General features: G+C 43.0%; 13 protein-coding genes across 13 annotated transcripts; 10 read left to right on the top strand and 3 right to left on the bottom strand.

Annotated features, from left to right (window-relative positions):
• Nucleotides 1–206: 206 nt before the first annotated feature.
• On the top strand, nt 207–1736 carry K450DRAFT_228269 (uncharacterized protein). The gene is made up of 6 exons (XM_051586890.1): nt 207–589; nt 658–791; nt 849–1035; nt 1096–1183; nt 1247–1387; nt 1450–1736. The coding sequence occupies exons 1-6, from the start codon at nt 476–478 to the stop codon at nt 1617–1619; spliced, it is 834 nt and encodes a 277-aa protein (XP_051447296.1). The 5' UTR covers nt 207–475; the 3' UTR covers nt 1620–1736.
• Nucleotides 1737–1932: 196 nt separating this feature from the next.
• On the bottom strand, nt 1933–3845 carry K450DRAFT_228266 (uncharacterized protein). The gene has a single exon (XM_051586889.1). It carries the CDS (start codon nt 3790–3792, stop codon nt 1954–1956), a length of 1839 nt encoding a protein of 612 aa, XP_051447295.1. The 5' UTR covers nt 3793–3845; the 3' UTR covers nt 1933–1953.
• Nucleotides 3846–4772: 927 nt separating this feature from the next.
• Nucleotides 4773–5947, top strand: K450DRAFT_228262 (uncharacterized protein). The gene has a single exon (XM_051586888.1). The coding sequence runs from the start codon at nt 4929–4931 to the stop codon at nt 5673–5675; it is 747 nt and encodes a 248-aa protein (XP_051447294.1). The 5' UTR covers nt 4773–4928; the 3' UTR covers nt 5676–5947.
• A 398-nt stretch (nt 5948–6345) lies between these two features.
• K450DRAFT_297999 (uncharacterized protein) lies at nt 6346–7518 on the top strand. Its single transcript, XM_051593679.1, has one exon. It carries the CDS (start codon nt 6352–6354, stop codon nt 7216–7218), a length of 867 nt encoding a protein of 288 aa, XP_051447389.1. The 5' UTR covers nt 6346–6351; the 3' UTR covers nt 7219–7518.
• A 15-nt stretch (nt 7519–7533) lies between these two features.
• Nucleotides 7534–8896, top strand: K450DRAFT_228260 (uncharacterized protein). Its single transcript, XM_051586887.1, has 4 exons — nt 7534–7875; nt 7945–8120; nt 8188–8326; nt 8410–8896. Exons 1-4 carry the CDS (start codon nt 7718–7720, stop codon nt 8822–8824), a joined length of 888 nt encoding a protein of 295 aa, XP_051447293.1. The 5' UTR covers nt 7534–7717; the 3' UTR covers nt 8825–8896.
• A 100-nt stretch (nt 8897–8996) lies between these two features.
• Nucleotides 8997–11133, top strand: K450DRAFT_228256 (uncharacterized protein). The gene is made up of 9 exons (XM_051586886.1): nt 8997–9075; nt 9137–9221; nt 9285–9325; nt 9386–9721; nt 9788–10086; nt 10155–10245; nt 10317–10494; nt 10564–10721; nt 10808–11133. Exons 1-9 carry the CDS (start codon nt 9043–9045, stop codon nt 11048–11050), a joined length of 1464 nt encoding a protein of 487 aa, XP_051447292.1. The 5' UTR covers nt 8997–9042; the 3' UTR covers nt 11051–11133.
• Nucleotide 11134: 1 nt separating this feature from the next.
• Nucleotides 11135–12558, top strand: K450DRAFT_228250 (uncharacterized protein). Its single transcript, XM_051586885.1, has 7 exons — nt 11135–11468; nt 11556–11589; nt 11666–11742; nt 11832–11857; nt 11926–12021; nt 12099–12167; nt 12245–12558. Exons 1-7 carry the CDS (start codon nt 11211–11213, stop codon nt 12462–12464), a joined length of 780 nt encoding a protein of 259 aa, XP_051447291.1. The 5' UTR covers nt 11135–11210; the 3' UTR covers nt 12465–12558.
• Nucleotides 12558–14134, bottom strand: K450DRAFT_228241 (uncharacterized protein). Its single transcript, XM_051586884.1, has 5 exons — nt 13849–14134; nt 13713–13777; nt 13219–13642; nt 12929–13150; nt 12558–12858 (listed from the first exon to the last, which is right to left on the bottom strand). Exons 1-5 carry the CDS (start codon nt 13966–13968, stop codon nt 12652–12654), a joined length of 1038 nt encoding a protein of 345 aa, XP_051447290.1. The 5' UTR covers nt 13969–14134; the 3' UTR covers nt 12558–12651.
• A 1504-nt stretch (nt 14135–15638) lies between these two features.
• K450DRAFT_228235 (uncharacterized protein) lies at nt 15639–17521 on the top strand. Its single transcript, XM_051586883.1, has 5 exons — nt 15639–15912; nt 16051–16112; nt 16200–16358; nt 16511–16582; nt 16656–17521. The coding sequence occupies exons 1-5, from the start codon at nt 15704–15706 to the stop codon at nt 17363–17365; spliced, it is 1212 nt and encodes a 403-aa protein (XP_051447289.1). The 5' UTR covers nt 15639–15703; the 3' UTR covers nt 17366–17521.
• A 696-nt stretch (nt 17522–18217) lies between these two features.
• On the top strand, nt 18218–20278 carry K450DRAFT_228231 (uncharacterized protein). Its single transcript, XM_051586882.1, has 7 exons — nt 18218–18329; nt 18399–18623; nt 18691–19180; nt 19247–19436; nt 19510–19649; nt 19719–19911; nt 19978–20278. Exons 1-7 carry the CDS (start codon nt 18322–18324, stop codon nt 20160–20162), a joined length of 1431 nt encoding a protein of 476 aa, XP_051447288.1. The 5' UTR covers nt 18218–18321; the 3' UTR covers nt 20163–20278.
• Nucleotides 19978–21978, bottom strand: K450DRAFT_228227 (uncharacterized protein). Its single transcript, XM_051586881.1, has 7 exons — nt 21871–21978; nt 21656–21789; nt 21468–21579; nt 21075–21395; nt 20673–21008; nt 20446–20608; nt 19978–20370 (listed from the first exon to the last, which is right to left on the bottom strand). Exons 1-7 carry the CDS (start codon nt 21899–21901, stop codon nt 20322–20324), a joined length of 1146 nt encoding a protein of 381 aa, XP_051447287.1. The 5' UTR covers nt 21902–21978; the 3' UTR covers nt 19978–20321.
• A 688-nt stretch (nt 21979–22666) lies between these two features.
• K450DRAFT_228223 (uncharacterized protein) lies at nt 22667–23833 on the top strand. Its single transcript, XM_051586880.1, has 4 exons — nt 22667–23033; nt 23099–23133; nt 23201–23549; nt 23630–23833. Exons 1-4 carry the CDS (start codon nt 22829–22831, stop codon nt 23692–23694), a joined length of 654 nt encoding a protein of 217 aa, XP_051447286.1. The 5' UTR covers nt 22667–22828; the 3' UTR covers nt 23695–23833.
• Nucleotides 23834–23923: 90 nt separating this feature from the next.
• K450DRAFT_228218 (uncharacterized protein) lies at nt 23924–25304 on the top strand. Its single transcript, XM_051586879.1, has 6 exons — nt 23924–24134; nt 24237–24487; nt 24571–24784; nt 24845–24943; nt 25012–25082; nt 25141–25304. Exons 1-6 carry the CDS (start codon nt 24015–24017, stop codon nt 25142–25144), a joined length of 759 nt encoding a protein of 252 aa, XP_051447285.1. The 5' UTR covers nt 23924–24014; the 3' UTR covers nt 25145–25304.
• The last annotated feature ends 1179 nt before the right edge of the window (nt 25305–26483 follow it).

Here is a 26483-nt window from a genome sequence, read left to right as displayed (position 1 = left end):
GAGTCAAAAAAGCTTAGCACACGTAAGCTTTTTCAACGTCAAGCACGACGTCGCTGGTGTGACAGTCTCAATTTTCCTGCGAAAATTTAAGCAATGCTATGGATAGCTCCCCAGTAGGCAGTATGGCGAGCAGATCGCATCTTTAACATTAAGCTTAGAATACAGTTTTCGTCTTCATGGTTTTAATGTGATTGATAGTGGGTTCACAACAACTAAGTAGGAATTAAACGAGGGTACTATGCAGGCGCAATGCAGTTGAAGTGCTGCAGATAAAATTCCTTTTAGGCAGCAAGACTAGCAATGAATATCTGCTTGTATCAAAGTGGATCTAATACTGTTTTTCGAAGCCATATTATAAGCAACGTGATGGTCAAGTCAATGTATGGGTAGGCTTTCTGTATCACGCGCTCACCACCACTTGGAAAACTCAAAATTTCCTCAGCTTGTGCCTTATTGAAACTTGTTCACTTCTGCCATGTCGACCAGCGTTTCCAAATCTGTATGGGAAGGTCGAATTCCATTGGCTTTCTCGATAGATGGATCGGAGGCACAGCATTTCGGAGCCGAGCACACACCAAGTTCCATATTTGTGAGCTTTCTGCCCATTCTTACCGGCCATTCTACCTTACGTTTTTCTAACCATGAATCCGCCAACAGATAGAAGTACCCCGGACATCTTATTTAATCTTGCTTACAGAGGAGATTCGAGATTTGTATAGAGCAACTGGCTTAACACTTCCAGATTCAACGGCGGAGATATGGTTTGAGTACCAGGGCAAACCTCTTAAATGGTAAGTACACTTGTGTACAATGGAAACAACCGGCTCATTACTTACATTTGGATCAAGGCACTACCCTTTAGGTCTTTTGTATGATATATTATGTATAAGCGAGCCGTCATATCTGCAAATGGAAGATACAAAATCAATACCTTGGAATATCAAGGTACATTTTCGTAACTACCCAGCGGCGCATTTGTTTCGAGACCAGTCAGCGGCTACAGCGCAAGATTTTTTCATGTCCATGATCAAAGAGGTATGATGCATTGTGGGCTTCTATTAAAATAGCTCTAGTTGTTAATCGCCATATTTATAGGCAGATTTTCTACGGTACGGTAGTACTAAACGAGTAATGAACCTCTCAAAAAGCGACCAAACTCAACTTTGGGAAAGTCTCTGCTCAAGTATGCATCACTCCCTTTGACCGTGTTCGAGTACCGAAAATTAAAATTATGCACTTAATATAGATGACTTTGATTCCTTTTGGAAAGTCAATCAGCGTTTAATACCAGTCGATGATCAAGTCGTACGTCATATTCCATTGCGACTGTATTTACCGGACGACTGCCCTGTTATTCAAGATCGCGTATCCCCTCGCACGGAAGATGGTAAGGTCTACATTCCATTGGTATTCTTCCATAACGTATGCCGTATTGAACACTCTTGGTAGGTGAAGAGCTGACCATGGAGCAGATCATACGAGAACTTTTGCCAACGCTCGATACAAGCAAGAGTAAAGCGGTCTGCCATGGAGTGATCGTCCCCTTTGATACACCGATCATTTGGGCGTCAAGAAATTTAGCATATCCAGATAATTTTTTGCATATTGCACTTTTCTAAAAATACAGACATGGTTGATTTTTGAAAGCAGAGCCCGCCAGAGGAGGGTATGCATAATGTACATTCTATTGACTATATGACAGAGGAAAAAATGAGAGAAATGCAGGTTCGCCTAGATGACCTGTCTAAGCATTGTTTGATCAATACAGCTTTGAAAGCTCTAATGCTCGTGTGTTTTTTCAAAGTATCCCTGACAATGATAAAGCAAAAATGGAAAAATAAAAAAAAAGAAACTCAGACAAGAGAAGAAATGAATGGAAAGCTCTCTATCAAGGAGACTAGTACTGAATGATCGCCGTGACCTAGCCTAATCCATGTTGGTGCCCCCATTGCCTTACATCAAGTCGCCTTTGTGTGCAGGAGGATGGGGTGGTGGTGGTTGGGTAGTCTGATGTCCAGAGCTCAACTCCTGTCCATCATCCTTATCGTCACCGCCGTATTGATAGTGTTCCGAAAGGCCGTAAAGAGTTTCGCGTGCTGGATCGTTATTATACTCAATGGGTACGTCAAGTACATAAGGATTTGCTGGCTCACTCTGAGAAGGTTGCTGCTCGGCAGGTGTAGTATGATCGACGTAGTGTTCCGTTGATGGTGTTGACTGACCAATATCGTTTGTAAGGAGAGTAGGTGCAGGAGTTACAGAATTAGGTGCCGTGATGGAATTAGGAGTTTGAACATCCCTCGATGGCTCAGGCTGAGATGTGGTTGGCACAGATTCAGCTTGGTCAGCAGTAGGTGGTTGAGTTAAAGAAGGTTGAGGCATCATTTCATAGCTGTGCTGCTGTTGTTCAGGTGCATTATGACTGGGCTGGCCAAATGCAGTGGCTGCTGCAACAGCAGGATAGTTATTGGCGTATTCTGGGTCATCTTGGAAATAGCTATGCTCCGCTCCGATATACATGCTGTTGTATTGGGAATAAGGCTGAGCAGAATAGCCATACTGTTGAGCATTCGGATCATAGTATTGTTGAGCCTCTTGTTGATAGCCTTGTTGATACCCAGGATAGGGCTGATTATATCCGACACCAGGTTGCTGCTGGAATTCTTGTGGAGGTGAATAATAAGCATTTTGCTGGCCATTGACATCGATGTGTTGCTGTTGTGGAGATTGCTGATAGTAAGCGTTTTGCTGACCAGCAAGATCGGGATGCTGTTGTTGTGGAGATTGTTGTTGATAGTACGCATTTTGTTGTTGTTCACCAAGGTCGGCTGCTTGTTGTTGTTGAGGTGATTGCGGTGACGGTTGCTTGTAAGGATCGGAGAGTGGCATATCACCATTCACCTCATTTGGATATTGCTGTTGATGATGTTGGTGCGCTATAGCTCCACCGACAGCTGCACCGGCCACAGCGGCGCCAGCTATAGCAGCATTATGATCCATATGAGACGGAGACACGTTTCCATACTCAGCCTGTGGTGAAGGACCTCCATAGGCAGCGGCATTAGGGTTAACATGTTGTTGAGGATCGTACGCACTGTAAGCCGTGGGAGGAGACATTGGAGGAGGAGAACCAAAGTCTGGGTTATACGCTTTCTCCGGTAGTGGTGGCGGAGGGGAAATAGCATAGCCGTTATTCACATCCTTCTCATCGGCTTTAGCAGGCATGCCCCACATACTATCGCGGACATTGCCAGTACCATGATGCGGTGGTGCTTCGTTAAGAAATTGGCTGAATGCATGGGTTGCGCGCGTCTTTTTGTTTTTGTTACGTCTGCGAATGAAGAAGAAAGCAATAGCTCCAACCACAGCGATTCCAGCAATACTTCCTACTACGGGACCAGCAACGCTAGGGCTTCCTGAAGATGAAGAATCTGCAGTGGTTGAAGTTGGAAGAGCACTAGCCGACGTGGTGGTGGCCAGCGAAGAGGACGGAGTAGACACAATGATTGGCAAGACAGACGAGGAAGCTACTTTGCTAGACACTGTGGTAGAAGATGAGCTATGGGTAGATGCAGCTGCATGAGTAGATGTAGCTGCTTTTGTCGTCGTAGTGTCAGCATTTTGGAATCCAGAAGTCTTAGCAGCAGCCGTAGTCTGTTTAGTTTCGGCGGCGGTAGTCTTCTTCTCGGTAGTCTTCTCTGCTGCTGCTGAAGTCTTTTTCACTTCCGTTGAAGTTTCAATATTGGCAACTAAGTTTTTAGTTGGCTTTGAGGTTGCACTACTTTCTGGCATTGGTTTAAAAGCTGTTTAAAGTAATGATATCCAGGGCAAACATGTCAATTTAGGGACAAAGAAGAAAAAATATGTTCAAAGACTTACATTACTGCACGGCAGGTTAAATAGGAGCAGGGACGGTTCGAGGATCAAAAGGGAGTGGAAAGGGGTAATGAAGGTGAAGAGAGACAGTAAAGCACAAAAAAAAAGAAGCAGACTACAGTTAAAAAAAATGAGATTAGTATCCAAAAAAAGATCTTCTCTTTGTCCAACCGCCCCGTGAAGCATTAGAGTACCACAAGCTCCCCCAAGTGCCGTTCAATAGAGCCAATCAAACCTCTTTGATGTTCCCGACTTTGCTTTTGTGCTCGGACGATCCCATTTAAAACATATTGAAATGCACAAAAAAGGGTATACTACACAGAGTTTCTGTGCAGAAGCATCATATTTGCAACGAGCATTTCACTGAATTACAACTCCACCGTGTTCCCCCGTCGGATGTTACAGCACGATTGCGCTCATGCATTTCACAGACGGTTACCTCAACATGAGCCTATGGATAAAAAAAATTATACCTGTTATGGCTGGTACTTTCATACTATGGTCAATAATGTGCTAATGAAAGCTCATTCAGCGACGCATTTCACGATCCTAAATATGAATGAAATAAATAGATTATTTTTTTTCTATTTTTTGGTCTATACACGTTAATTAAAAGGTTTTGCATCTCCTCTTTGCAATAGTATCGTTCTATCCAAATCAGCTATTCCTTTCTGATTCATCGCTACTCCGATTATGCGATCCGTCCTATAGGTACATCGTTTCAAGTCAACCAAAGCTACATGAAAGGGACTGGGCAAGTAGAAGGTGATATCCTCGCCATCGCCAGGTTATCAAAAGCTGCTGTAACACACCTGCGATTTCATTGGCCCGGACATTGATCCTTTTAGCCAGCCATACGCTTTCACAGTTTTTTTTTGACTTTTATTTTTTTCCTTCTTGAAATAACGATATTCGATACCTTGCTTGATTAGCCATATCTTTCTACATACTTAGCAAAGTGAAAGGCCAAAGTTATCGTTTTTATACTCGAAGAATTCCATAACCAGTGGTTTATTTTTATACACTGCTCGGCCAAACTCATTTAGAACATAATGTCGGACATTCTCAATACACAAGATCCGAACCCATCGTCAAGTGAACCATTTACTCTGAGGGACTTCGAATCAAGAATGCAAATCGATGACCTTCCCCAAAAAACGATACGGAGAAGAATGACGTCGCCTTCAAGGCACATGCACCGTCACAGAACCACTAGTTCGCTCTCTGAACTGGAGGGGAAAGATTTGAAAAGCTTATTACATGGTCGCAGCCTGAGCCCAAGCCCTCTCAACGTCGGCGAAGAAAAACCAGGCTCACGAAAAAGTAATCTATTTGTACGGCCTTATTCGCCTTACCGAGATTTACCTCGATCATGCGATTTATACGGTGGCAACGAATTCGATTTTGTTGACCTCCAAGGTGGTTCTTTCTCGGTCCCGAAAGATCTGACGGCGCGAAACCCTTTTGCATTGACCGATAGCTTGTTGGATAGTGACAAGTTTGTTGATAACTCAGTATCGATATCCTGGCGAGATCTAGTCCAGAATAGACATCGCCCTGACTCGACCAAAACGAAGCGAACTCGAAGAGAGCGGCGTTCTACACCCTCCAGTATGGACATCGATTCAAATGAGGACTCTTCAGGGCAAGACGACAAAGAGTCATCTATACGGAGGAACCATCCCACAACGAGGCGCATTTTCAGCAGAAGAACAGCACGGCCGGATACCACCGCCAACATCTTCACATCTGATGCCAAAAAGGAAGACGACGCTGATTATTCCATGCTGTACTACTGAAGGCAATTTTACTGCAACAAAGAAACACACTTGCCACTGTGTTTAATACGGAAACTAATGCTCTTTGTGTTGACCAATTAAGGAGCTTTTTGCAAATGGTATGCCTACCATCCTCAATAGATAGTGCATATATCACAGCACATTACACAACTTTATCCCAGATCGATTTAAGCAAGCGGTTGTTGAGTCACTAACCATCCGCGATGTTGCATAGTACTATTATTTGTGGTCTTGCTTTTGTAAAATAAACACATAAACTGTATATCATAATACTTGCAATCCTAGAAAATGATAGCGTGCTCACATACTTCATTCTACAGCGAGCATCGCCCTTGGACTATCACAATTAATTGCATGCAGTTTATGGCGTCATGGTTAGGCAGCCCTGGTTGGGGAACTGGCTTCCAGAGACTCCTTCAAGACGTGCATATCACGAGGACGTTTGCCATTTTCCATATATTTATAATGGATGGTTTGCAGAATATATTTTTAAACTGTTCCGCGCGGTTGAAATGGTCGAAAATACACGGGCAAATGTTCACTTCGAACTAACAATTGCATCTCCGATTGTCATGAATTTATTTATATCACAAAAATTAGATGCTTATGTCATCCATTCTTTTCTTTTGTTGTCTTCGTCATCAAGACGACGTCAACCACTTGCTCTTATCCCAAAATGCCCGCTGACGTCCACAACCTAGCTGAGGTCGAGCGATATGTTAAAGAAGAGACGACTGGCTCCAAGCGTGACGCCGACAGTGATTCAGAACATGATCACCTAACTCATAGGAAAGCTTCTGCTCCCCCTTCCCCATCTGTATCTCCCTCTGATGAGAATCATGCCACTTCACCTCTCAATGGTGCCGCGTTGAACGCTGCTTTAACAAGTGCTCAGAACACGTCGGGCCTTGTATTGACGGCTGAACAGCAACAGCAAATATTGCAGTACGCACAAGCTAATGGTCAACAAGACTTGGCTGCATCTCTCGCTAATGCTATGGTGTCTCCTATCTCTGTGCCCGGCAACTTAAGCTCTACTTTGCTTCAGTCCCTCCAAGCAGCCAACGTTATCACGTCGCTGCCCGGACCACCGCATCTTTCCAATATGGATGGAACTGCCGCTGGTCAAGTAAATGGTGATGGAGACAGTGAACATCAACGCAAGCGTGCTAACAATAGTCGAGCGCTAACTGATGATGAGCGTCGTCAGCGCCGCTTGCTTCGAAACCGAATGGCTGCCAAAGAGTGCCGTAAGAAAAAGAAGAATTATGTGCAAGGCATGGAAGAAAAAATTGCAAGGCTGGAAGAAGAGAATTTGCGACTACGCAAAGAGATGGAAGAAGCAAATGCCAAGCTTGCCCTTGACTCTATGCAAGAGGGATCAGAGAGCTATCGATTGATGAAAGAAGTGGAAGAATTAAACGCAAAATTAGGCCATCCCGGACTACAATTTATTCACAACGTAGGTCAGCACCTTGGCGAGTTAGCTCAATCTCAAGCTTCAGAGAATCGATCAAGCGATGCCAACGCAGCATCAACTTAGATGGGAGTTTTTAGCATATATTTTTTTCTCGTTCCGAATCTGCACAATAACCGAGGTATATGAAGAACCTTAAATTCACTTCAGAATCAAAATGGTTATTGCACCGCATCCTCGGAGGAAGGCAAGGCGCTGACTCTAGTTGCATCCGGCTTCATATTACCCACTTGGCTTTTTGAGAATCCCCACCATCACTTTGTAAATGTCTTTTTTCTTATCAGCAACATATTTCATTTCATCTAGTTTTTATTTGTATCCAAATATATTATGTCCATTGATTCAATGTTCCATATTTATGGAAACAACTCTACTGTCAATTGCCAGCTGTTGAAAAGGGAAAGGGCGGGGAGACCCTGAAGACCCTTCCGTATGATTAGCTAACCAACAGGTTGCACAATTTTTTTCCCACCAGGTATTTCCCCCTCGTAAGCTATAAATTGGACGCCCGAAAAACCCTGTATGACACATTCTTCTTCTTCTTCTTCTTCTTTACCAAACAACAATGTTATACTCCACTGACGGACGCCCCGCCCATGATGCTATGACTACCGATGGGTTTGTTATCATTGATAATCTCATCAAGCCTGAGCTACTAGAGCCTCTTCGTCAAGCAGCCGAACGGGTCATCAAGAAGGCACGAGATGGTGAATGGAAGGAACGGTAAGAGGTTTGGAAGGTTACGATGCTAAACTCGAAGGGATTTTTTTTTACCAACGCATCAATTTTTAGACGACTAGTTGGTACTCCATTCCCCCCGTGGAACGAAGGAACAGACGTGTGGGGAGTTCAGCATCTCTTGAACCCGGAGCTCGGTGAACCTGTCTTCGCCGAATGGTATGGTAGCGAGGAGATGATCAATGCCGTTTGCGAGCTATTGGAAGTGAAGCCCGAAGAATTGCAACTCGGTGGGTAATTAATTGTATCTCATGTATGTATGGATGAACGAGTGCTTACACATTGGAAACGTAACAGAGTTGTTCAACATGCTGGTTAACCCACAAGATTCTGATTTCGATCTCCCCTGGCACCGTGACGCCATCAAGCCAAAGGTACCTGCAGATGAGGAGCGTGAACTTCTTAAAATTCCTCACTATGGAACACAATGGAATACGTAAGTAACAAGGAAATGAGTAGCCATTGTGTTTTTTTCTCGGCCATGTAGCTAACTGATAGGTAATGCATGTCCCCTGATAGCGCTTTGTATGACGAATCTTGCTTATTCGTTGTTCCAGCCTCACACCATCGGATCAGAACCGCTGAAGAACGAGAAATCACTGTCAATGATCCTTTGAGTCGCAATATGCCCGATCAACTTCAGGTTCATCTGAAGGCTGGCCAAACCGTCTTCTATAACAACAATATCTTGCACCGTGCCATCTATTACTGTGCCAATAAGCGTGCCACACTTCACGCTTCCTTTGGAAGCACTGAAGGAGGACATCATCGTGCTGCCAACATTTTCCAACACGGTTTGGACTGGATGAACGAAGACCGCTTTGTTAAAACCCTGCCACCTTCATTGGAAACTCCTTATAAGAATCTCCAAGCCATGAGCAAGCGTGCTCAGCTGGAAAAGGAACAGAAACAACCTGTTTCTGCTAGCGCATAGTTCGTGACTCATTAATGTTAGGATAGTAGCCTTCATGTAGCTTATAAATATATGTTTTGTATATGCCATTTCTTTTACGTTTTTACAATTTGGTCTGAAAGACTAAGCAATCCTTTGAAATTTGCCACGAGGTTCAAATTTCGATCACGAGCATTACCAGCAGTATATCAGACTTAATTCCTCGCCTATCCACCATATCCTTAGTTTTAACCTTATAAATGGCGACACCAACGTCCAGTCCTGTCAATGCAGCAAGTATCATTACTTGGAGCTATATGGCATTCACTTTGAACTAAGTTATTCTTGTTACAGGGCCACGCATATGCTAATGAGGCCGATGACTGCGAGGATAGAGAGCAATGGGATAAGGCTGCCACAGCCCATTCGTTAGCAGCAGGTAATGCTTTAATACTGCGTCGAATTCTCGTAGTTCCAACATGCTTTCTGACTTGAATCCTAGAGCAATTTCAAAAAGCTATTGTGTTTGCCCAAGATCCAGAGGTAGGTTGATAAATGGCACAAACTCACTAAAGCCTGGTCCTGACATTATTTGCTATTTAGGCTGTCAAAACACTTCGCTTACTAGTGATGAACCACAGTAGAAAGGCAAAGACTTTATTTCTTAAAGCTGCCAAGGCAAACGAACCACAGTCATCAATACGGGGCTCCGACAATTCATCCACTTCGTCACAGCCCACAAGTATATCTTCCTCAGCAACGCCAAACAACTCCAAAATGCAATCTACCAACGATAGGTTAAGCAACCTAGCCATTCATAAGAGCAACGGTTATCATGATCGCATCCCTTCAAATACATACTCTACCAGCCACCAGTCTCATTTGCTTGGTTCTCAAGCGATTGATGACTCTTATGCACTTTTGAATGATCAAAACGACGTATGTATGGTTTGTTCAAACACTCTAGATGAGTATTTTTATAGTAAACATTTTTCATATTATCAGGACGACTCGGATCCATTCAACAAATTTTGGAATGCTGTAGAAACCTTGGTTCAGAAACTCTCAAATCCAGTTGCATTTGCCAGTGTACCCTTGAACGAGGAAGATAATCCTAAAGCCTTAATGGAAGATACCAATATCTATGCAACACAACAAGGTGATCTCAGCAAACTCCCAATCCAACATCAAATAGAAGCGTCCATGATGGAATCATTTTTTGTTGTTCAGCCTCAGACGCCATCAACTCCAAAGATCATAATCGACGACTCCAATAATACCACCGCTTCCGAAATGCCCATACCGTACGTCACTTTCACATAGATATAGAGAATAGTTGTTTGAAATGATTTCTGACGTCTGGGTCGAGTAGATCCAAAACCATAGAAGAATACGCCATTGAAAACAAACACTTGAAGAATACCGTGGATAAGTTATCACGACAGGTTTCATACTGGAAAAAGGTACACTTTACACTTAATGGAGATTAATGTTTATCTACGTTATATTAATTGCAGCGATTTTTATGGAAAAGGCGGCAGACGAAGGCAATGTCTTGAAGAGTAGTATATTACAATTCAGAAACGATGTGCAAAAGCAGGCAAAGCGGATTATGCAAAGTCAGGAATCTATGAAATCTTCTATGATTAATGGTCAATATGGAGCAGCCAGCGTTCTATCTAAATCATCCAAACCCAACGAGGGTACTAGTGGTAAGCAATTGTGAAGACGAAAAGTAGCAAGTTTATAATTGTTACCAACAGTATTATTTGCAGCATCAGCTACATCCAACCCACAGGCTCGTATCAAGGAATTAGAGGATGAAGTAATGGCGTTACGGGTAGAGTACAATAGACAAAAAGACCTCATGAGTAAATACAAGGAACGGTGGGAGAAGCTAAAAGAAAGTGCAAAGAAGCGAAGAGCTCAACCCAACCAGGTAAAGTATTGGCCAAAGCACCAGTTTCTTTGTCGAGGCATTGTTTGAGCTCATATGGAAAACACGATTTCTCTTCCTCAAAATAGAATGAAGAACAGACTACGGATCCAAAAAGTGCACTGCGTTTAGAGGAAAATTCACGAGCTATACAACCTCCTCCAAGAGATGGGCGTGAACGTACTTTGCTTCGGACACTGGCTCAACAGTCGTCGTCTAATCAACACGTCGTACAGTCTGTACAAACATCCCTTCCACCCTTTGCTTCCTTAGCGTCGTCACCTAGTCGACTGCGTTTTGAACACAAAGATAATTCAGATGAAGAAGTGTAAATATGACATGGTTTAAAAAATAAAATAACCAGAAATTTGGGGATTAAAAAAAAAAATTCCTCTCAGCGCAAGTTGGTGATGGTGACACGGAAGTTGAAATTTGACGTGGCCATCATTGACTGCCAGATTGATCTTGCCTCACCCCCTGAAGTCTTGTTGTATGGCTGCTGACCACGCTATCCTCAACGTTGACGACACCTTCACTTCACAAATCAACGCTATGACAACCGATAAATATTCAGTTTTGCTGCCAACCTATAATGAGCGCGAGAACTTACCTGTGATCACATGGTTGCTTGCCCGTACATTTACTCAACACAACATTGACTGGGAAATTGTCATTATTGATGATGCCAGCCCTGACGGCACACAGGATGTTGCCCGAGAACTCCAAAAGATTTATGGCGAAGACAGAATCGTGAGTTGTCCTTTCTACATCTGATCATTAGGTGCCTTTATTGACTCTTACTGGCCCATCTTTAAATGCGAACCATCACTCTTACAGCAATTACGCCCTCGTGCTGGCAAACTCGGTCTTGGTAATATTCTGAACTCATACCTGTATTCTGCTTCGAACACTTTTTTGAATACTGACTGCATATCATGTTCACGTAGGTACTGCATATGTTCACGGTATCCAATTTGCCACCGGAAACTACACAATCATCATGGACGCTGACTTCTCACATCATGTAAGCTTTTAGAGAGATTTGATGTTTTTTTCACCAAATAATTAGTCAGGCGTGCTAAGCATACTCATGCCAATCATTCTTTCCCACAGCCAAAGTTCATACCTGAAATGATCAGGTCAGTAGCCTTCGCACCACCGTTCACCATCCCATCATACTATATATGCTGACTATGCTACTTTGCAGACTTCAAAAGCAGCATGATTACGATGTTGTGAGTGGTACTCGTTACAAAACCGGAGGAGGTGTATACGGCTGGGACTTGAAGCGCAAGCTAGTAAGGTAAGTGTCAAGCTTTCAAATTTCATCAGGGGTTTCTCCATTTTCACTCATGCTGGAATAAATTCTTTGACCGATAGTCGCGGTGCAAATTTTTTGGCGACTCTTTTGCTTCGACCCAATGCATCAGATTTGACGGGTAGTTTCCGGTACGTAATTTTATTTCAATATACATGTATGAAATCACTGTACTCATCTATTTCATTTTTTTTCTTGAAAAAACCAGCCTGTACAAGAAGGATGTCCTCCTGCAGTTAATCCAAGCAACTATCGCCAAAGGCTATGTTTTCCAGATGGAGATGATTGTTCGCGCAAGGCAATTCAACTACAAGGTCGGAGAGGTGCCAATCACATTTGTCGACCGAGTGTACGGTGAAAGCAAAATGGGTGCTTCTGAAATTGTACAGTACGCTCAAGGTGTATGGAGACTGTTCCTCTCCATTTAAGTCCATTTGATATTTTATTCTCATTCATACCAATTCTACATAAAGTTTAAATGTCATGCTCAATGTACAAAACCCTCTACCGTGGCGATAACATTATCTGTTTATGAAACATGTATTCTGTTTTGAATAGTTCATTCTTCATTATATGCAGTAGTTAACTAAGGTTATGACACTCTATCTCTTATAACTAGACTTTGTCAAAGTAGTGTACATTTCTTTCATACCATTGATTCCATTCTTTTCGAATAGATTCCTTGGTTGCATCGCCAGCAAAGATGGCGTCTATAGAAGCGAACGATGCTTCATACAATTGTTGGTTGGTCATAGTGAAAGCGGTGGCTGCCCGCATATACTCATCTGACAGGTCAGCTCTAAAAACGCCCTTGTCGTCCGTCTATCACATTCAATATACTAAGATGAGCATCCATGTCATGTACATCAACAGAGTCAAAAGCGCGACTTACGCAAATCACAAATGGTTGTCCTGCAAGAAGAAGGTCCTTCACATGGTGATCTTCATATTTTGGGACAGTTTTGCTTAGAACATTGGAAGTCATGCATACTTCGATTGGGATGCGTTCCTGATATATTTGACTGCGGCAAGCTTCGTCCAACAGCGTAGCATGACCCAATCGATCGGGTGATATGGCCAATAGAGAAGGTGCTTCAGGAAGGTTTTCGGGCACCTTATAGAGAGGGATGTGATGAATTTTCTGCGCTTTCGCTCACTTGCACAGCAGAAAATGAAACTCACCTCACAAAAATGAAGCGTTACTTTCAACCCATGTTGCTGCGCTTTAAGGAATGCAGGCTTGACGGTCTCGAACGTTCCAGCATGGACATCCCCACACAGATCAACTGCGACAACGCCTTGATTTTTGTACTTGATCGCCAATTCAACCGTTTCCATCGCTTCCTCCAAGGTGTTGCGTCGATCCACTGACAGAATTAGCTTGACAACTATATCGTCCCGAGGCTGGTTGATGACCGATAGAACAGTTTGAACATACAGATCCTTCGTCTTCAAGTCTGTGTCATCGTATTTTCTTGGTGTACTTCTCAGCTCTAGATACCGTGTCCCGTCTTTAGCAAATTCGTCAATGACATCTCGGGTGACTATTTTGATTGCCTCGATATCGTCAGTAAGCTGATAGATCAGTTTAAACAGAGGAAAGAAACTAAGAAAGGCCGCCCTGTTAGATTTTGGAGGCGCAGCGGTATTTAAGCTACAATGATTTCGACACTCACTCATTGATGCCATCCAGACTGTTTTCAGGTATCTGGTAGTCAGCTAGGTACGGCTTTTCAGCTTTCTATACACGGACTGGTTAGTTCCTGTAGACAAAGTCAACTTGGCTGTACTCACAACGTTGTTGCGCCTTGCCTTCCTTTCCGTTAACTTTTTGATGGTATCAAAGCTAATGGAGCCATTGATATGGGCATGGAGTTCGACTTTTGGCAATGCAACACAAAATGCTTTCAGATCCCCTGTAAATGCTGGCATTTCGAGGTGTTTTAGGGTAGCGGAAAGTGCAAAGCCATTTTTATGGATAAAGCGCTAAATGGCCAGTCACAACTTCCAGGGACAGAGTGGCAAAGTCAATCAGTGAGTCAAAAAGACAATGAAGTCCGTAAAGAGCTTTTTATCTTTTTCGTAGGGTCCATCAACGGCACATACCCAAGGCATGAACGCCAGGACGTCTATTGTCTAAATATTAAATTTCTATACATATTTAAGCTAAGCTATCGGCTTTGTTGATGTACCGAAACCTGCTGATTGGGATACCTATAATGTTATGCCGTTTGAGTTCTCCCTGAGTAGCTCCGAGTCACTGCTACTTAAAAGTCACTTAAAACTAGTAGGGCCAGAACGGCTGGCGCAGATTATCCAATCTGTGCCGCGAATTTCCGTAAACTTGACTCAATTAGTAGATAACAGGAACAAGGTGAAGGTATACGATGCATGCCAATACTGTGGGCCGCGACCTGAAAAGGTTGTGAAGGAAAAGATTTGGTGATATGAAGCAAGATCTCGGTAAGGAAAGCCCTGAAATCAAATATTCGGCAATAGTATTTATCCATGCCTTTTGGAGCCAGTTCCCTGGTTTCGGTATTGGCTTTGCTAACTGCTTTTGCATACTAAAAATTGATATTTGTGCTCAATATGACAGTCGCCGGCGTAACTATGCCGGATAGATTGATCAGCGATGACTGTGAGGAGTGGCATGATATAATGGCATTTCATGGGACAAGAACTTTATGGGAGCACGCGACTCGTACAGTATATCTATTGATCTGCGACATCAATTATGCCATTGAGATCACCTATGTAAGCGTAGTAAAACCAATGCCTATAAATCTTCCACGTTCTGAGCGCGATTGTTGAAACCATGAGTGACCGGTCGTCAATATGAGACAATGTCGGCGAGTGACCGTTCGTCGGCCAGTACATCCGATTGGCCACATGTAACACATAATATTCACAGACTAGTGGGCAGATACATTTTAACACCAAGCATATTCTTGTATGAAGGCTTCTCAATGCAACGTAAGCGCTTATGAAATTTGCCAAGAATGCAGTAATGATACCAAGCTCACCTCACGAGCTCTCAGATGCAAATATCAGCTCGTTGCCATTTTTGGACATCGACTCGCGAAAGTTTTCAAGTACCGACTGTACGACCATTTGTGGGGCAGACGTGTACTGCTTCAGCAGCATTTCCTCATCGTTGTAACCAAATATAAGCTTGGCAATCTCGCTAAATGGATAGCGGGTAAGATAATAGTGAAAGAAGCACCGGAAAAAAACATTGTTCTCCATCACGATGCGCACGGCTAGTATATTTTTTAAGCGGCACATTCAACATTATGTAATATCCGCCATTCACATAAACTACTGGCCGTCGAATTGCCCTTGCAGGCGGCTCGGATATCAGGCTGGTTTTTGCCGAGCCATCTTTTATGGTGGTGTTGTCCGGTATCAACAAATCTCTTCGAGCCAAGACGCTAGCGGTGTTGACGTGCGTCACATATTGACCACCATCTGTATGTTATAGGTTGAGCTTCAAATTTCATTCGTTAGCACGTTTGGTGACATAGTGAAAAATTCGGCGGCCAGCGATTGCGTATCAGCATTTTTTTTTGTGCATTAAGGCTCCGAACGATCAACTTACGACGATCCGACCTGCTTCAAACATTTTCCGCTTTTCTTTTCTCTTTTCCTACAACTACTCGTAACAATGGCCAACGATCTTTCAAGTCCTGCCCTGTCTGAGAACGGCACTATTGATGCCCAAGACGCTGACAAGATTCAGTTGAAATATCCTGAGCCCAGCACTGGCAGTCAGTTCAAGGAATTTATCAAGACCGTCATTCGGTTCAGCGGGGACCTTTCGTCATTGACATGTCCAGCATTTTTTTTGAATGGACTTTCTCTCTTGGAATATGGGTAAGCTTTTGCGACAGTTATGTTGTTTTTGGGAAATCTTCTACATGCTCCATTGCGTGTACTTGACATGCCACCACCCTTGATGGAAACACTAGTCACTCACTATTTTCATTACGCTGTCATTTATGCTGTCATCAGAACCTATTGGGGTGATCATCCTCAATCCTTCACTGCCATCCCGGCGGCTACCGAGCCCCAAGGTAGGCATCACAAATTCCAAACACAATCTCATAGGTTACATCTAGTTTACTAATCAAACCCCGTCCTGTACTTGCTAATCCCTTCAGAGCGAATGCTCGAAGTTGCTCGCTGGTTTATGTCTACTTTGTGGGGTAGCTACGCTTCTCGTTGTACCAATGGTTTGAATGAGAAGAAGCCTTACAATCCTGTTCTTGGCGAACAATTCTTCTGTAAGCTTGGCGATGTGGACTGCATTTGTGAGCAAGGTACGTACTACGGCACAATTTTTTATTTTTTTACCAAGGATGGCAATGGCCTGCCTACTAGTACTGGGGTTGGGGCTTAAGAAATGTGACCGAGCCAAATAACCAACCAAGCTGACCGATAAACCCCCAACAAACAAATTTTCCTCATATAGTTTCCCATCATCCACCTATTTCCGCCTTTTACTTGGAAGATGAAAAGACCGGCATTTCTCTAAATGGTCACTGTAAGTCATTCATCGTCTGGCTGTGGTATGATCCCCTAGGAATTGTTTATTAAACGCCACTCTTACCCCTTAGGTGGCCAAAAGTCAAAATTCAAGGGCACCACCATCCGTGTTGACCAGGTGGGCCGTGCCACTTTGTATCTCAAGAAATGGGATGAGCAATATGTGCTCGACTTCCCTGTGCTCAATATCAAGGGATTCTTGACTGCAGCATCTTATATCGATTTGAGCGGCACTTGCACTATCGCATGCACCAATGGTGCGACCACCGTTATGGAATTCTTACCTAAGCCGTGGTTTGGAGGTGAATCCAACTGCATCAAGGGCTCGGTCAGCTATGGAGGCAAGGAATATTACACCCTAAGTGGACGATGGAGCCACAAGTCCTATTATTCAATTTCAGGCGACTCCGCCAAGCACCTTTTGTTCGATGCTGATGCTGAACCCATGGCCGAAAGAGTCACTGCACCTCTCGAACAACAGCATCAATACGAGACTCATCGACTTTGGGGACCTGTCACTGAAGCGTTGAAGGTTAAGAACTATACAGTTGCTAACGCTGAAAAGTCCAAAATCGAAGAACTTCAGCGACAGCTCAAGAAACAGCGAGAGGCAACCAACGAGGTGTGGAAACCAACCCTTTTCCAGTTTTTGGAAGATAGTGATAAGGGTGACCAGTATGTCGCACGAAACACACAGCTTAAGGATCTAATGATCGGACATCATGATTTGGATAATGGCGCTTGGACTTACTCCAAGTCTCTTCATCAAAGAGGCAACTAAGGACCCCATCCAAAAATGGCCAGCTCCCAACATCATAATGTATCACTAATCTTGATTATTTTTTCCCCCATTGTTTCTTTGCGATACTTTTTCTTTTATATCAGTTTCCTTCTTCATACTGTATCTGTTTTCCACACTTTAATGTACAGCTAGATTTTCCTCCATTCTCAATACCTCGCTGCCTCTTTCACTACTATACTATCTCCTTCAGTTTTTGGAAATACTAGAATCTACAATATCTGGTTTATAATTAAGGACCTTTTTTTTGTTGATGAGACCTTTTCTAGCGGAGGAGGAGGGAGTACAACAATATCAAAAAGCTGGATACGCATACACTGTGATATTAGAGATATGCTTGTTCATTCTGAAGACTTGCCCATGTTTTTTATGAAACTGGACCAAAGGTTTTTTTATAATGCAAATATTAGTTGAATTCGTAAAGTAATAACACTCTGCTGCAGATGTTACAGTTTGCATAATTTAATTGCATGATTTTACTTTAGCAGATTACACGTTTGTGCTCAACTTGCTCGCTTGTGCATTTATCTCTGTTAAGTGCTCGAAATTCAAATTCACGGCCGACCATACATCATTTCACCCCAAGCCTTGCTTGCAATATTAGTCTAGATTAAAAATAAAAAAAAAAGATATTTTTCCTTCTTAGAACATATCTCTTGCGAACTGCAAGTATCCGTATTTCCCTTGAAGGATCCCAAATAGAGACGTTGCACAATTATTACATTGAAAAAACATACGACGCTGTCAAGGTAGATCTCTTCAATCACACGAGGCTCGCACGTTTCATCTCTTCACGTCAAAACAAATGCGGACAGTGGGCACGTCGGCTTACTGAGAGCAAACTGCACACGTGACTAATTTCAGGCACCATTTTTGGTGAATCAAAAAGCGAAAGTGTGCTGGATTGTCCGACAGCAAGTTCAAAGCTAAATCCACAGATGACAACGTAAGAACCATAACTTGAAAGCGTGAGATGCCTATACTTGCTTTCTAAATCCATAGTGTCTTCACTTAGCGTTGTTTCAGCTCCTGGAAAAGTTTTGGTGACCGGTGGATACCTCGTACTCGATCCTAGCTACCACGGTCTTGTCATCGGCACCAACGCCAGATTCTACACTGTGATTCAGTCCAAAGATGAAGCAGAACACGGTACCATCGTGGTCGAGTCTCCACAATTTGAAAATAGCACTTGGAAATACACTTGCGGACTCAACGAGCAAGGCGTCAACGTCGTTCAGAGGTAATGCAAAGTTTCGACAACCGTATTACCCAAAGACGTTTGACAAATACTGATCGTATCAAATTAGCTCTCCTGAAGGCCGCAACAAGTTTGTTGAGACATGTATTAAAAGCTGTATGAGAGTCGTATACGAAAAGGTCGGCGAACAGGCTCTGTTGTCGAAGCTCAATGGAGGATTGCGAATGGTCATTGTTGGAGACAACGACTTCTACTCTCAGCGCCTTCAGCTTCAGAAACGTAACCTTCCTACCACTATGTCTTCGCTTCGATCTCTTTCTCCATTCTGTGAAACTCATACTACTCTTGGTGATGTCCATAAGACTGGATTGGGAAGCTCAGCAGCTCTGATCACCTCCCTTGTTGGAGCTATATTTGTGCATTTCGGTGCGGTGTCGTCATTGGAAAATGAAGCAGATAGAGTTCTTGTTCACAATACGGCTCAGCAAGCTCATTGTTTGGCTCAAGGAAAAGTTGGCTCCGGTTTTGATGTATCTGCCGCCGTGTGGGGTAGTCACCGTTACCGAAGATTTGATCCCAAAGTGCTTGAACCTGCCATGGTAAGAACTTCCTCGCGGTTGCTTTTATGACAAATTTCAATCTCTAATGTCAACTATATCAACCAGGATGAGCAAGTGAATGCCAAGACTCTGTACGATATTGTATCGCCTGATCATTCCGCATGGGATAACATCGTCACTCCTGTCAAGTTGCCGCATCGCTTACATATGATGCTTGCAGATATCGATGCTGGCAGTCATACCCCTACTCTTGTTGGCAAAGTTCTCAACTGGAGAAAAGAGAATGCGTCGGAAGGTGAGTTCTTGAAGCACTATCAGCAAACAATAAGCGTTTCATCGAAACTTATGCTACTTTTACCAATGTATAGCTAAGGCACTATGGGATGAGTTGCATAGCTACAATACCAAAGTGGAACAAGACTTGCGAGAATTGAACGCATGCTTTGAGCAAGATCAACAAACATATAACCAATCCATTGACAGATTGGCAGCCAAGAAAGCATCAGAGGTAAAATGACTTTTTAGAGCAGTCAAGCTTCTCCATTGATATCTTTACTCACAACATCTGTTTATGAAGTGGAAGTCTATGGACAGCCTGGATGCAGTACAGGAAACGTTGTTGCGTTTGTATGAAAATTTCGAGAACGTACGACGCTTGATCCGCGACATGAGTGAAAAGTCCAATGTTCCTATTGAGCCTTCAGAGCAGACCAAACTTTTGGATGCCTGCATGGATCGCCCTGGTGTGATCATGGCCGGCGTGCCTGGAGGTGACTATATCTTCTATCTATAACCACCGCATTAGAACGTGTAACTGACTTTCTTATCTTCTTTAGCTGGCGGATATGACGCTATCTTCTGCATTACTCTTAGTGATGAAGCCAGTGCTCAAGTTGAGGAAGTATGGCGTACATGGACTGAGATGAGCGTAGGCCCGTTGCTTGCTTCGGAAGACTCCAACGGTGCAAGAGTCGAAGAATTAGAGAAAGTAAACGGCTTGGCTGAAGTAGTACGCCGTTAATCGCATCATAACATCCCAAATCAATGTATTACCATTATTTATAAAAAAAAATATAAGAGCCTTTAATAGATTGAAAATCTGAGAATATTTCACAGTGGTGAATATGAGTGAAACGAGAAACTAGTATAAACGGTGGTACATCTTTGTCTTTTATTGCCTTTAGTCCTGATGATTGTTCCACGACAAGCGGTCGTGATCGCCCAATTTCCTGATGCCGATAAAGTAACAAAGTCAACACTTCATATTGTCATTCATTACGCCGTTAAAAAATTGATTTACTAACCTTGGTCGATAGAAGTTTCGAACCAGGAAGACAAGGCCAAGGAAAGCGCATATGCATCCCATGACAATATATGCAAGTCCCATGAAAGAGTTTCGGTTACCAAGGAAGGACGTGCCGGTGAGGACCAAGGATTTGGTTCCGCCGTAAGCTTGGATATCATAATCTACACAAAGGCATGTCAGACCCCACGCTGATAAAAGGTCATACATCGTCTGTTCATTACTTACTCAAGTCTACAGAGATCATGTATCTGCCTCCTACAAATGGTTCGTCACTGGTATACTTGGCGTACAGCTTTCTAAATGTTGGGAACCAGCTTGTTCTCATCCAGACTTGAAAGTGCTCGTCCTTAGTGGGATCGAATATGTTATCAGCAGTATAACCATTTGGATACCTATCTTGCCAATTAGGAGGAGGGGCGACAGAGGAAGGATCAGCAGTCGTCTTGCCATATCGACTCTGATCTGAAGACCACGTTATTCCTGTCTCGGTTAATGCATAGCTTTGGTTTGAGTCAGCGCTATTGGGTGGGTTTAGTAAAGTAAGGCTGAGGGAAAAGGTATCTGAAGCCAACTGCATGTTAGTCATTTTGATCAACATAAGAGCGATGACGGCGGTAACCTATTTACCATTGAAGACGGAGTTTGCGATGAGGCCACAAGGGTAATAGATTGTGCCATTCGCATTCGCAGACATTTGAGTACAACTCGTTGAAGCGTCGGTTGGAGAGATGACTTGACCTTTGAGTTGGTTGTAGCTTAGACTTTTGACATATTTGCGATGATTTTGGTAGAAGTTGGTAAGTCTATAATATAGATAGACAGGCGCATGAAGTGGCATAGGAATATTGAATGCAATGTTGCAGCGTTGAACAAGAGCTCCATTAGGTGGCGATCCGCCCTTCATCCAAGTTGTAGAATTGACAAGCTCATATGTTGGTGCGAGAATCACTATAACAACGGACGTAGTAGGTTAGAATCGCATTGACGTTAGTGTGGAGGTTTAATAAATGGAAAACCTGCCTGTCGTATTCTGTGAAGTGAATGTATAGCGATATTCGCTATCTTCTAAAACTTTTGGTACTCCAGGAGGTTGGTTGATGCACTGAGTATAGTCAATGACGATTTCGTTAACCTGATGGGGCGGAGCAGTTAACGTCATATGAGAATCAAGTGAAGGTGGAAAAATGGCCAAATAAAAGCACACATACGGTATCGCTTTCATAAAGGAAAAGACCACCGAGTGGTGCGAAGATAATACCAGCTATGAAGAGGGTGGGAAGCACCGTCTTTGGGGTAAGAAGTGGTTGCCATGCCTTCAAGCGCTGTTGTTTGAATGCAGTGTCTTTAAATCAAGTAGATGATGGTTGTCAGTACAAATAAGTAACAGGTGAAATGTTGTACTAGAACTGCGGTTGATACACACTGGAAGGTTTGCGGCTCTTGTGCTCTGACATGATGCTTTACACTCGCTTTGTTGGAGCCGTCAAGAATCGAACGAGATGACCGACACTCAGCCCAGCCAAGAACTTTGGAGTAGGCAAATCCACTCGTGACTACTTTTTGGCCGCGAGAGTCAAGAGCATTGCCACCCCTCGTTTGCTCAATTTGCTGATAGGACTGGGTTCTTTCAGAAACTACATTCCACTTCTCATAAAACTGACGAAAGCAATATGCGTCTGCAGTTTTTTGCTTAGCTTTGATAGCGCTGAGGCATTACTTGGAGTTTGGACTAGATATGTATAGTAAACAATGTCTTCACAAAGCAAACAACCTGTTACTCCAGGAAAGTAAAAACAACAAACTTGCAGCGAAAATCATGTAAATAGAATTAAATAGAATGAAATGCATGGCAATATACCTGTGTGGTGAATTATCAGGCATCCGTCCTCTTAGACGTTTATCACTATTTTTAAATGGACTACAGAAGGAACTATGGTTCAGTACTAGATGTATTGATTATATCTATAGTGAGACGTATACCAGATGTATCGGAAAGCGAGAGAAAGTTCTTCATTGTATTGTGCTGGTTTTATTTGTGTTTATGTATGGTTTTCGATAGCAAAAACCTTTTGGTATGAGGACGCCAATAAAGTTTATGATAGCAAAGCTTCAATGGCCAGGGCCAAAGTCAGTCGATTATAGAAAGTTGAGATCCTCATAGAAGACAGAAATAGCACTCTCGATGCTCGTGGCTCAGAGCATCTTTCATCACTGCGGGACTTTCTCAGAGTTTGAATACAAAAATTGGCCATAGTAGCCTGAAGCGCTAACTGAAACGAATTTACGGAAATTGACGCAACTGCCCGGTCCTTTTAATTGCCGGGTGGTGTGTGCTCACATTTCTTTCACGTTTCAGTAGTGATATCATACCTTTTCTGCCCATGTCAACATTCATTCGTACATCGTTACATTTACTAGGCTCTGTCTCCAATTTGTGGGCATTGTATAACGTTAACCGCATTGTGAATCCATACGCTAATGGGTTTGGCGGTCACTTCCAGTACCTGACCATTCTAGGCCTGACAGTTGCCACAATATCATTCTTGCTATGTCTAATTCGAGACTTCATCCCAGGCTTCCTCAACAGTAAGTTCCACTTCCATGCTTCTGAGAAGCCTACTTCGTAAGCTGACAAACCATTGCGTATACAGAAGTACACAGTGTCATCGGTAGCATTGCTGTCCCGGTAAGTAGCTAGCAACAGGAACCACTTTGAAGCTACAGTATCATTAATACAGCACATTTGATTCTAGTTGGAAGGCCTTATTTCAGTTCTCTACTGGGGAATGATTTTCCTCGACCCAAAGCTCTTGATTCCTGCGGATGCCCCCAAAATCCCAGTTTTCGTTGACTGCTGTCTGCATTTGTTCCCGGCGTTGTTCCTATGGATTGACTTCTTGTTCTTCAACGTAGAGTTCAAACGCTCAAGTAGTCATGTTGTCAACATTTACCTTTTTACCATTGCTTACTATGTTTGGACTTCGTACTGCTACTCTAAGAACAAATACTATGCATACCCTTTCCTTGCGGATATGACAACAAATGGTAGACTTATGTTTTTTGCCGTCAGTGGTACTGTATGCTGGGTGATGTATGAGCTCGGTAAGTGAACTTTTAGAAATTGTATAATGGTGCACAGATGTTTTTCAAGAGTTACTAAATAATACTGTTGTCCGCTATAGGTGCATATATTCATAAATCACTTCATGGTCAATTGTCAACGAAGGATGGCAAGAAGAAACAGTAGTTTATTACCATCTGAGAGAGATGTAATTCTATAATTTGTAACCACAGAATTAAAAAGAGTTTTTTGAATATAGTTAGAGCAGTAGGATGCCTGGCGTCAAGAATTATTTCGTTAAGGCTGGAAAACTGCATGCGGCCATTTTGGGGTGTTCATTTTGTGACTTTTTGACAGATGGATTTTCAGCAGGCGACGTCATCAAAATTTGACCTTCTTGGTCGGTTTTTGTTTACGCCTGACTAGGAAAGCTCTTTGAAAGGCTGGTCGCGCACGCACACCGCTAATTCGTTTTGCTACCCGTTCTCCCCACTCCATTCAGAAATATGTTCTCTGTACGAGCCCTTGTTCGCCAGGCTGCGACAACCTCTGCAGTAGCCCGCAATATGGCTGCAAAGCGAACCATTCACTCTTCACCTGCAGCTTTGTCTGATCATCTGTTTGTGGTAGGAATTTTACCATGGCAATTATTATACATCACCATCAACTTATTAATGTGTTATTTTTTTCATCCTTGTCTTTTTTGATGATGCATTTCGAAACTCCAGCACCGCAACACTCCCGAAAATAATCCTAGCATTCCTTTCGAATTCGACCAAGACAACAAGAAGCGAATTGAAGAGATTCTTAAGCGTTATCCTCCTCAATACAAGAAAGCTGCCATCATGCCACTTCTTGATCTCGGCCAGAGACAAAACGGATTCACTTCTATTTCTGTCATGAATGAGGTTGCACGACTTGTCGAAGTTCCTCCTATGCGTGTATATGAGGTTGCCACATTCTATACCATGTTCAACAGGTCAGTTCGACATACATACCTAAAATCAACCACACCGTTTTTTTTTTTTTTTTTCCTTTCATTAACTTTATATCGATTGATAGAGAACCTGTTGGCAAGTACTTCTTGCAGTTGTGTACTACCACTCCTTGCCAGCTCGGTGGTTGTGGATCCACCAAGATCCTTGAGACCATCAAGGACCACTTGAAGATTGAAGTTGGCGAGACAACCAAGGATGGCAAATTCACACTAGTTGAGGTCGAATGTGCAGGTGCATGCGTTAACGCTCCTGTCCTTGCTATAAACGATGATTACTATGTATGTATTTCTTCAGGATGGCCAATTGATTGTGATATTTTTACTAATGGTTCAACACAGGAGGACTTGACTCCCGAGACTACCAAGAAGGTTCTTGAAAACTTGCAAAATGGTAAGCCAGTCACACCTGGACCCCAAGGTGGTCGCCACACTTGCGAGGTAAGCATCGTCATCAATGCACCAGTTTACTATGTGCATACAGCAAACTAATACTATGACTATTACAGTATGCCCCTGGAAAGTACACTACTCTCAACAGCGAACCATATGGTCCTGGATTCGGAATGAGAGATGACTTGTAAGCAACAAAGTACCCATTGTCTACATAGAATTGTTTTTTAATGTCAAAGCAAAAGTTGACAAATACACACCCGTCCGTTTTTGTATCGTATATTATGATGGTGATGTATCATGTCGCAGAGATAAAGAGAATAAGTGTGGCGATGGTGTTCCAGGTTTGGGATAGGCCCTTGAGACTGCAAGATTAGGCCATGGGGACAAACACTGAACAGAATCAGGCCCCTAATTCCAATTGATTTGCAAGAAAAAGTTATGGTGTAATATGGTAAATATTCTATTAGGACGCGAAAGAGAGATATATATAAGCAAGTTACAAGTAGCAACAACATTAGAGAAATAAATGGAGGGGAAGAGAGTACTGGTTATGAAACTAGAGATACATGAGAAAATGTGGTTTTGGTATGCAGAGGGGGGAAAAAACTAGGAATGATCAAGCAATCAACGGGAGGCATTGGATATGCAATCATTCGTTTGGAGTGCCTTTACCCATTAAAGATGTGTTGGATGATGTAACTTGGAAGTCCATATACGCTGAAACCCATTGCTTTGGCCATTTTAGCAAAGCCTTCGGTCTCCACCTGATGCTGGAATGGGTAAGACGGGAAGTTTGCGCCTTCGCGATGAACTTGCGCCTTGACTAGGGTAAAGGTAGCACCCACACCATCCAAAGGAACCTTAGTCAATGGAGGGTTATGTGTGGGCATATCAACCATAAGATAGCGACCAGTGAGGAATTCATAGTATCCTGGATAAAGAGAATAAAAAAAAAAGGCATAATGGATCAATATCTGAGCTTATCGCAAATGTTCTACCACCTCGTTTAAAGTATGTGTAACTTACCTTCAAGTAACACAAAGTCTTCTGGTAAATCCTTTTGCTTCTCCAATGATTCAGGAGTTTCTTGCCAATTATTCTTGTCATAACCCCAGAATGCACCATCAGCGCGCTGCAAGAGGCAATTGGGAACAACAATGTCTTCATCGACGCTCTGTAGATCTTCCAAGATAGTTTCTGGGTAATCTACCACATCGACATCCAACCAAAGTACCCAAGAGATCTCCTCTGTCAAAGCAGCTGTAAGCAAGTAATTGCGGGACCGAGCCATGAACGAGCGACGCTTTGGCTGAAGTTCGTACTTGTGGCGTTCTTCCTCTGTCAGCTCGAACTTGAAATCTTTCTCAAAGATACGGATGGAATGGTATCGGTCGCTCCAGCGACTTTGCAATTTTCGAGCATGTCGCTGTAACTCATCAACTGTCTCATCAGTGGTATCAGATACAAGAAAAGCCATGGAAATAAGGTGTTTGGGATATGTAAGGCGATCAACGAGTTCAAAGTATCGGTCAAGATAAGGAACAGCGTTCTTCAAAGGTGTAAGGATAAGAACATGTTCCTTGTT

This window comes from Umbelopsis ramanniana (assembly GCF_025399195.1).
Source record: "Umbelopsis ramanniana AG unplaced genomic scaffold K450scaffold_10, whole genome shotgun sequence".
Classification (NCBI taxonomy): domain Eukaryota; kingdom Fungi; phylum Mucoromycota; class Umbelopsidomycetes; order Umbelopsidales; family Umbelopsidaceae; genus Umbelopsis; species Umbelopsis ramanniana.
Note: the sequence above shows the minus strand (reverse complement) of the source record. Positions and strands in the feature narration are given on the sequence as shown.

Coding starts and splice junctions, on each gene's coding strand:
- K450DRAFT_228266 (XM_051586889.1), bottom strand. CDS start 3,792: ATGCCAGAAAGTAGTGCAACCTCAAAGCCAACTAAAAACTTAGTTGCC.
- K450DRAFT_228227 (XM_051586881.1), bottom strand. CDS start 21,901: ATGTCAGAGCACAAGAGCCGCAAACCTTCCA. Junction 21,396..21,467: donor CACTTCACAGAATACGACAG/GCAGGTTTTCCA, acceptor CCGTTGTTATAG/TGATTCTCGCACCAACATAT. Junction 21,009..21,074: donor CGCAAACTCCGTCTTCAATG/GTAAATAGGTTA, acceptor AGTTGGCTTCAG/ATACCTTTTCCCTCAGCCTT.
- K450DRAFT_228256 (XM_051586886.1), top strand. CDS start 9,043: ATGGCGACACCAACGTCCAGTCCTGTCAATGCA. Junction 9,222..9,284: donor AGCCCATTCGTTAGCAGCAG/GTAATGCTTTAA, acceptor CTTGAATCCTAG/AGCAATTTCAAAAAGCTATT. Junction 9,326..9,385: donor TGTTTGCCCAAGATCCAGAG/GTAGGTTGATAA, acceptor TTTGCTATTTAG/GCTGTCAAAACACTTCGCTT.
- K450DRAFT_228218 (XM_051586879.1), top strand. CDS start 24,015: ATGTTCTCTGTACGAGCCCTTGTTCGCCAGGCTGCGACAACCTCTGCA. Junction 24,488..24,570: donor TTCTATACCATGTTCAACAG/GTCAGTTCGACA, acceptor ATCGATTGATAG/AGAACCTGTTGGCAAGTACT. Junction 24,785..24,844: donor CTATAAACGATGATTACTAT/GTATGTATTTCT, acceptor GGTTCAACACAG/GAGGACTTGACTCCCGAGAC.
- K450DRAFT_228269 (XM_051586890.1), top strand. CDS start 476: ATGTCGACCAGCGTTTCCAAATCTGTATGGGAAGGTCGAATTCCATTG. Junction 590..657: donor ACACACCAAGTTCCATATTT/GTGAGCTTTCTG, acceptor ATCCGCCAACAG/ATAGAAGTACCCCGGACATC. Junction 792..848: donor CAGGGCAAACCTCTTAAATG/GTAAGTACACTT, acceptor ATTTGGATCAAG/GCACTACCCTTTAGGTCTTT.
- K450DRAFT_228235 (XM_051586883.1), top strand. CDS start 15,704: ATGGCCAACGATCTTTCAAGTCCTGCCCTGTCTGAGAACGGCACTATT. Junction 15,913..16,050: donor CTTTCTCTCTTGGAATATGG/GTAAGCTTTTGC, acceptor TGCTGTCATCAG/AACCTATTGGGGTGATCATC. Junction 16,359..16,510: donor GGACTGCATTTGTGAGCAAG/GTACGTACTACG, acceptor TTCCTCATATAG/TTTCCCATCATCCACCTATT.
- K450DRAFT_228241 (XM_051586884.1), bottom strand. CDS start 13,968: ATGCCAGCATTTACAGGGGATCTGAAAGCATTTTGTGTTGCATTGCCA. Junction 13,778..13,848: donor AAAAGTTAACGGAAAGGAAG/GCAAGGCGCAAC, acceptor GTCCGTGTATAG/AAAGCTGAAAAGCCGTACCT. Junction 13,151..13,218: donor TAACGCTTCATTTTTGTGAG/GTGAGTTTCATT, acceptor CCTCTCTATAAG/GTGCCCGAAAACCTTCCTGA.
- K450DRAFT_228250 (XM_051586885.1), top strand. CDS start 11,211: ATGGCTGCTGACCACGCTATCCTCAACGTTGACGACACCTTCACTTCA. Junction 11,590..11,665: donor TGCTGGCAAACTCGGTCTTG/GTAATATTCTGA, acceptor ATGTTCACGTAG/GTACTGCATATGTTCACGGT. Junction 11,858..11,925: donor TTCATACCTGAAATGATCAG/GTCAGTAGCCTT, acceptor GCTACTTTGCAG/ACTTCAAAAGCAGCATGATT.
- K450DRAFT_297999 (XM_051593679.1), top strand. CDS start 6,352: ATGCCCGCTGACGTCCACAACCTAGCTGAGGTCGAGCGATATGTTAAA.
- K450DRAFT_228223 (XM_051586880.1), top strand. CDS start 22,829: ATGTCAACATTCATTCGTACATCGTTACATTTACTAGGCTCTGTCTCC. Junction 23,134..23,200: donor TCGGTAGCATTGCTGTCCCG/GTAAGTAGCTAG, acceptor ATTTGATTCTAG/TTGGAAGGCCTTATTTCAGT. Junction 23,550..23,629: donor CTGGGTGATGTATGAGCTCG/GTAAGTGAACTT, acceptor TGTCCGCTATAG/GTGCATATATTCATAAATCA.
- K450DRAFT_228262 (XM_051586888.1), top strand. CDS start 4,929: ATGTCGGACATTCTCAATACACAAGATCCGAACCCATCGTCAAGTGAA.
- K450DRAFT_228260 (XM_051586887.1), top strand. CDS start 7,718: ATGTTATACTCCACTGACGGACGCCCCGCCCATGATGCTATGACTACC. Junction 7,876..7,944: donor GATGGTGAATGGAAGGAACG/GTAAGAGGTTTG, acceptor ATCAATTTTTAG/ACGACTAGTTGGTACTCCAT. Junction 8,327..8,409: donor TATGGAACACAATGGAATAC/GTAAGTAACAAG, acceptor GTCCCCTGATAG/CGCTTTGTATGACGAATCTT.
- K450DRAFT_228231 (XM_051586882.1), top strand. Junction 19,650..19,718: donor CAGCCAAGAAAGCATCAGAG/GTAAAATGACTT, acceptor CTGTTTATGAAG/TGGAAGTCTATGGACAGCCT. Junction 19,912..19,977: donor CATGGCCGGCGTGCCTGGAG/GTGACTATATCT, acceptor TATCTTCTTTAG/CTGGCGGATATGACGCTATC.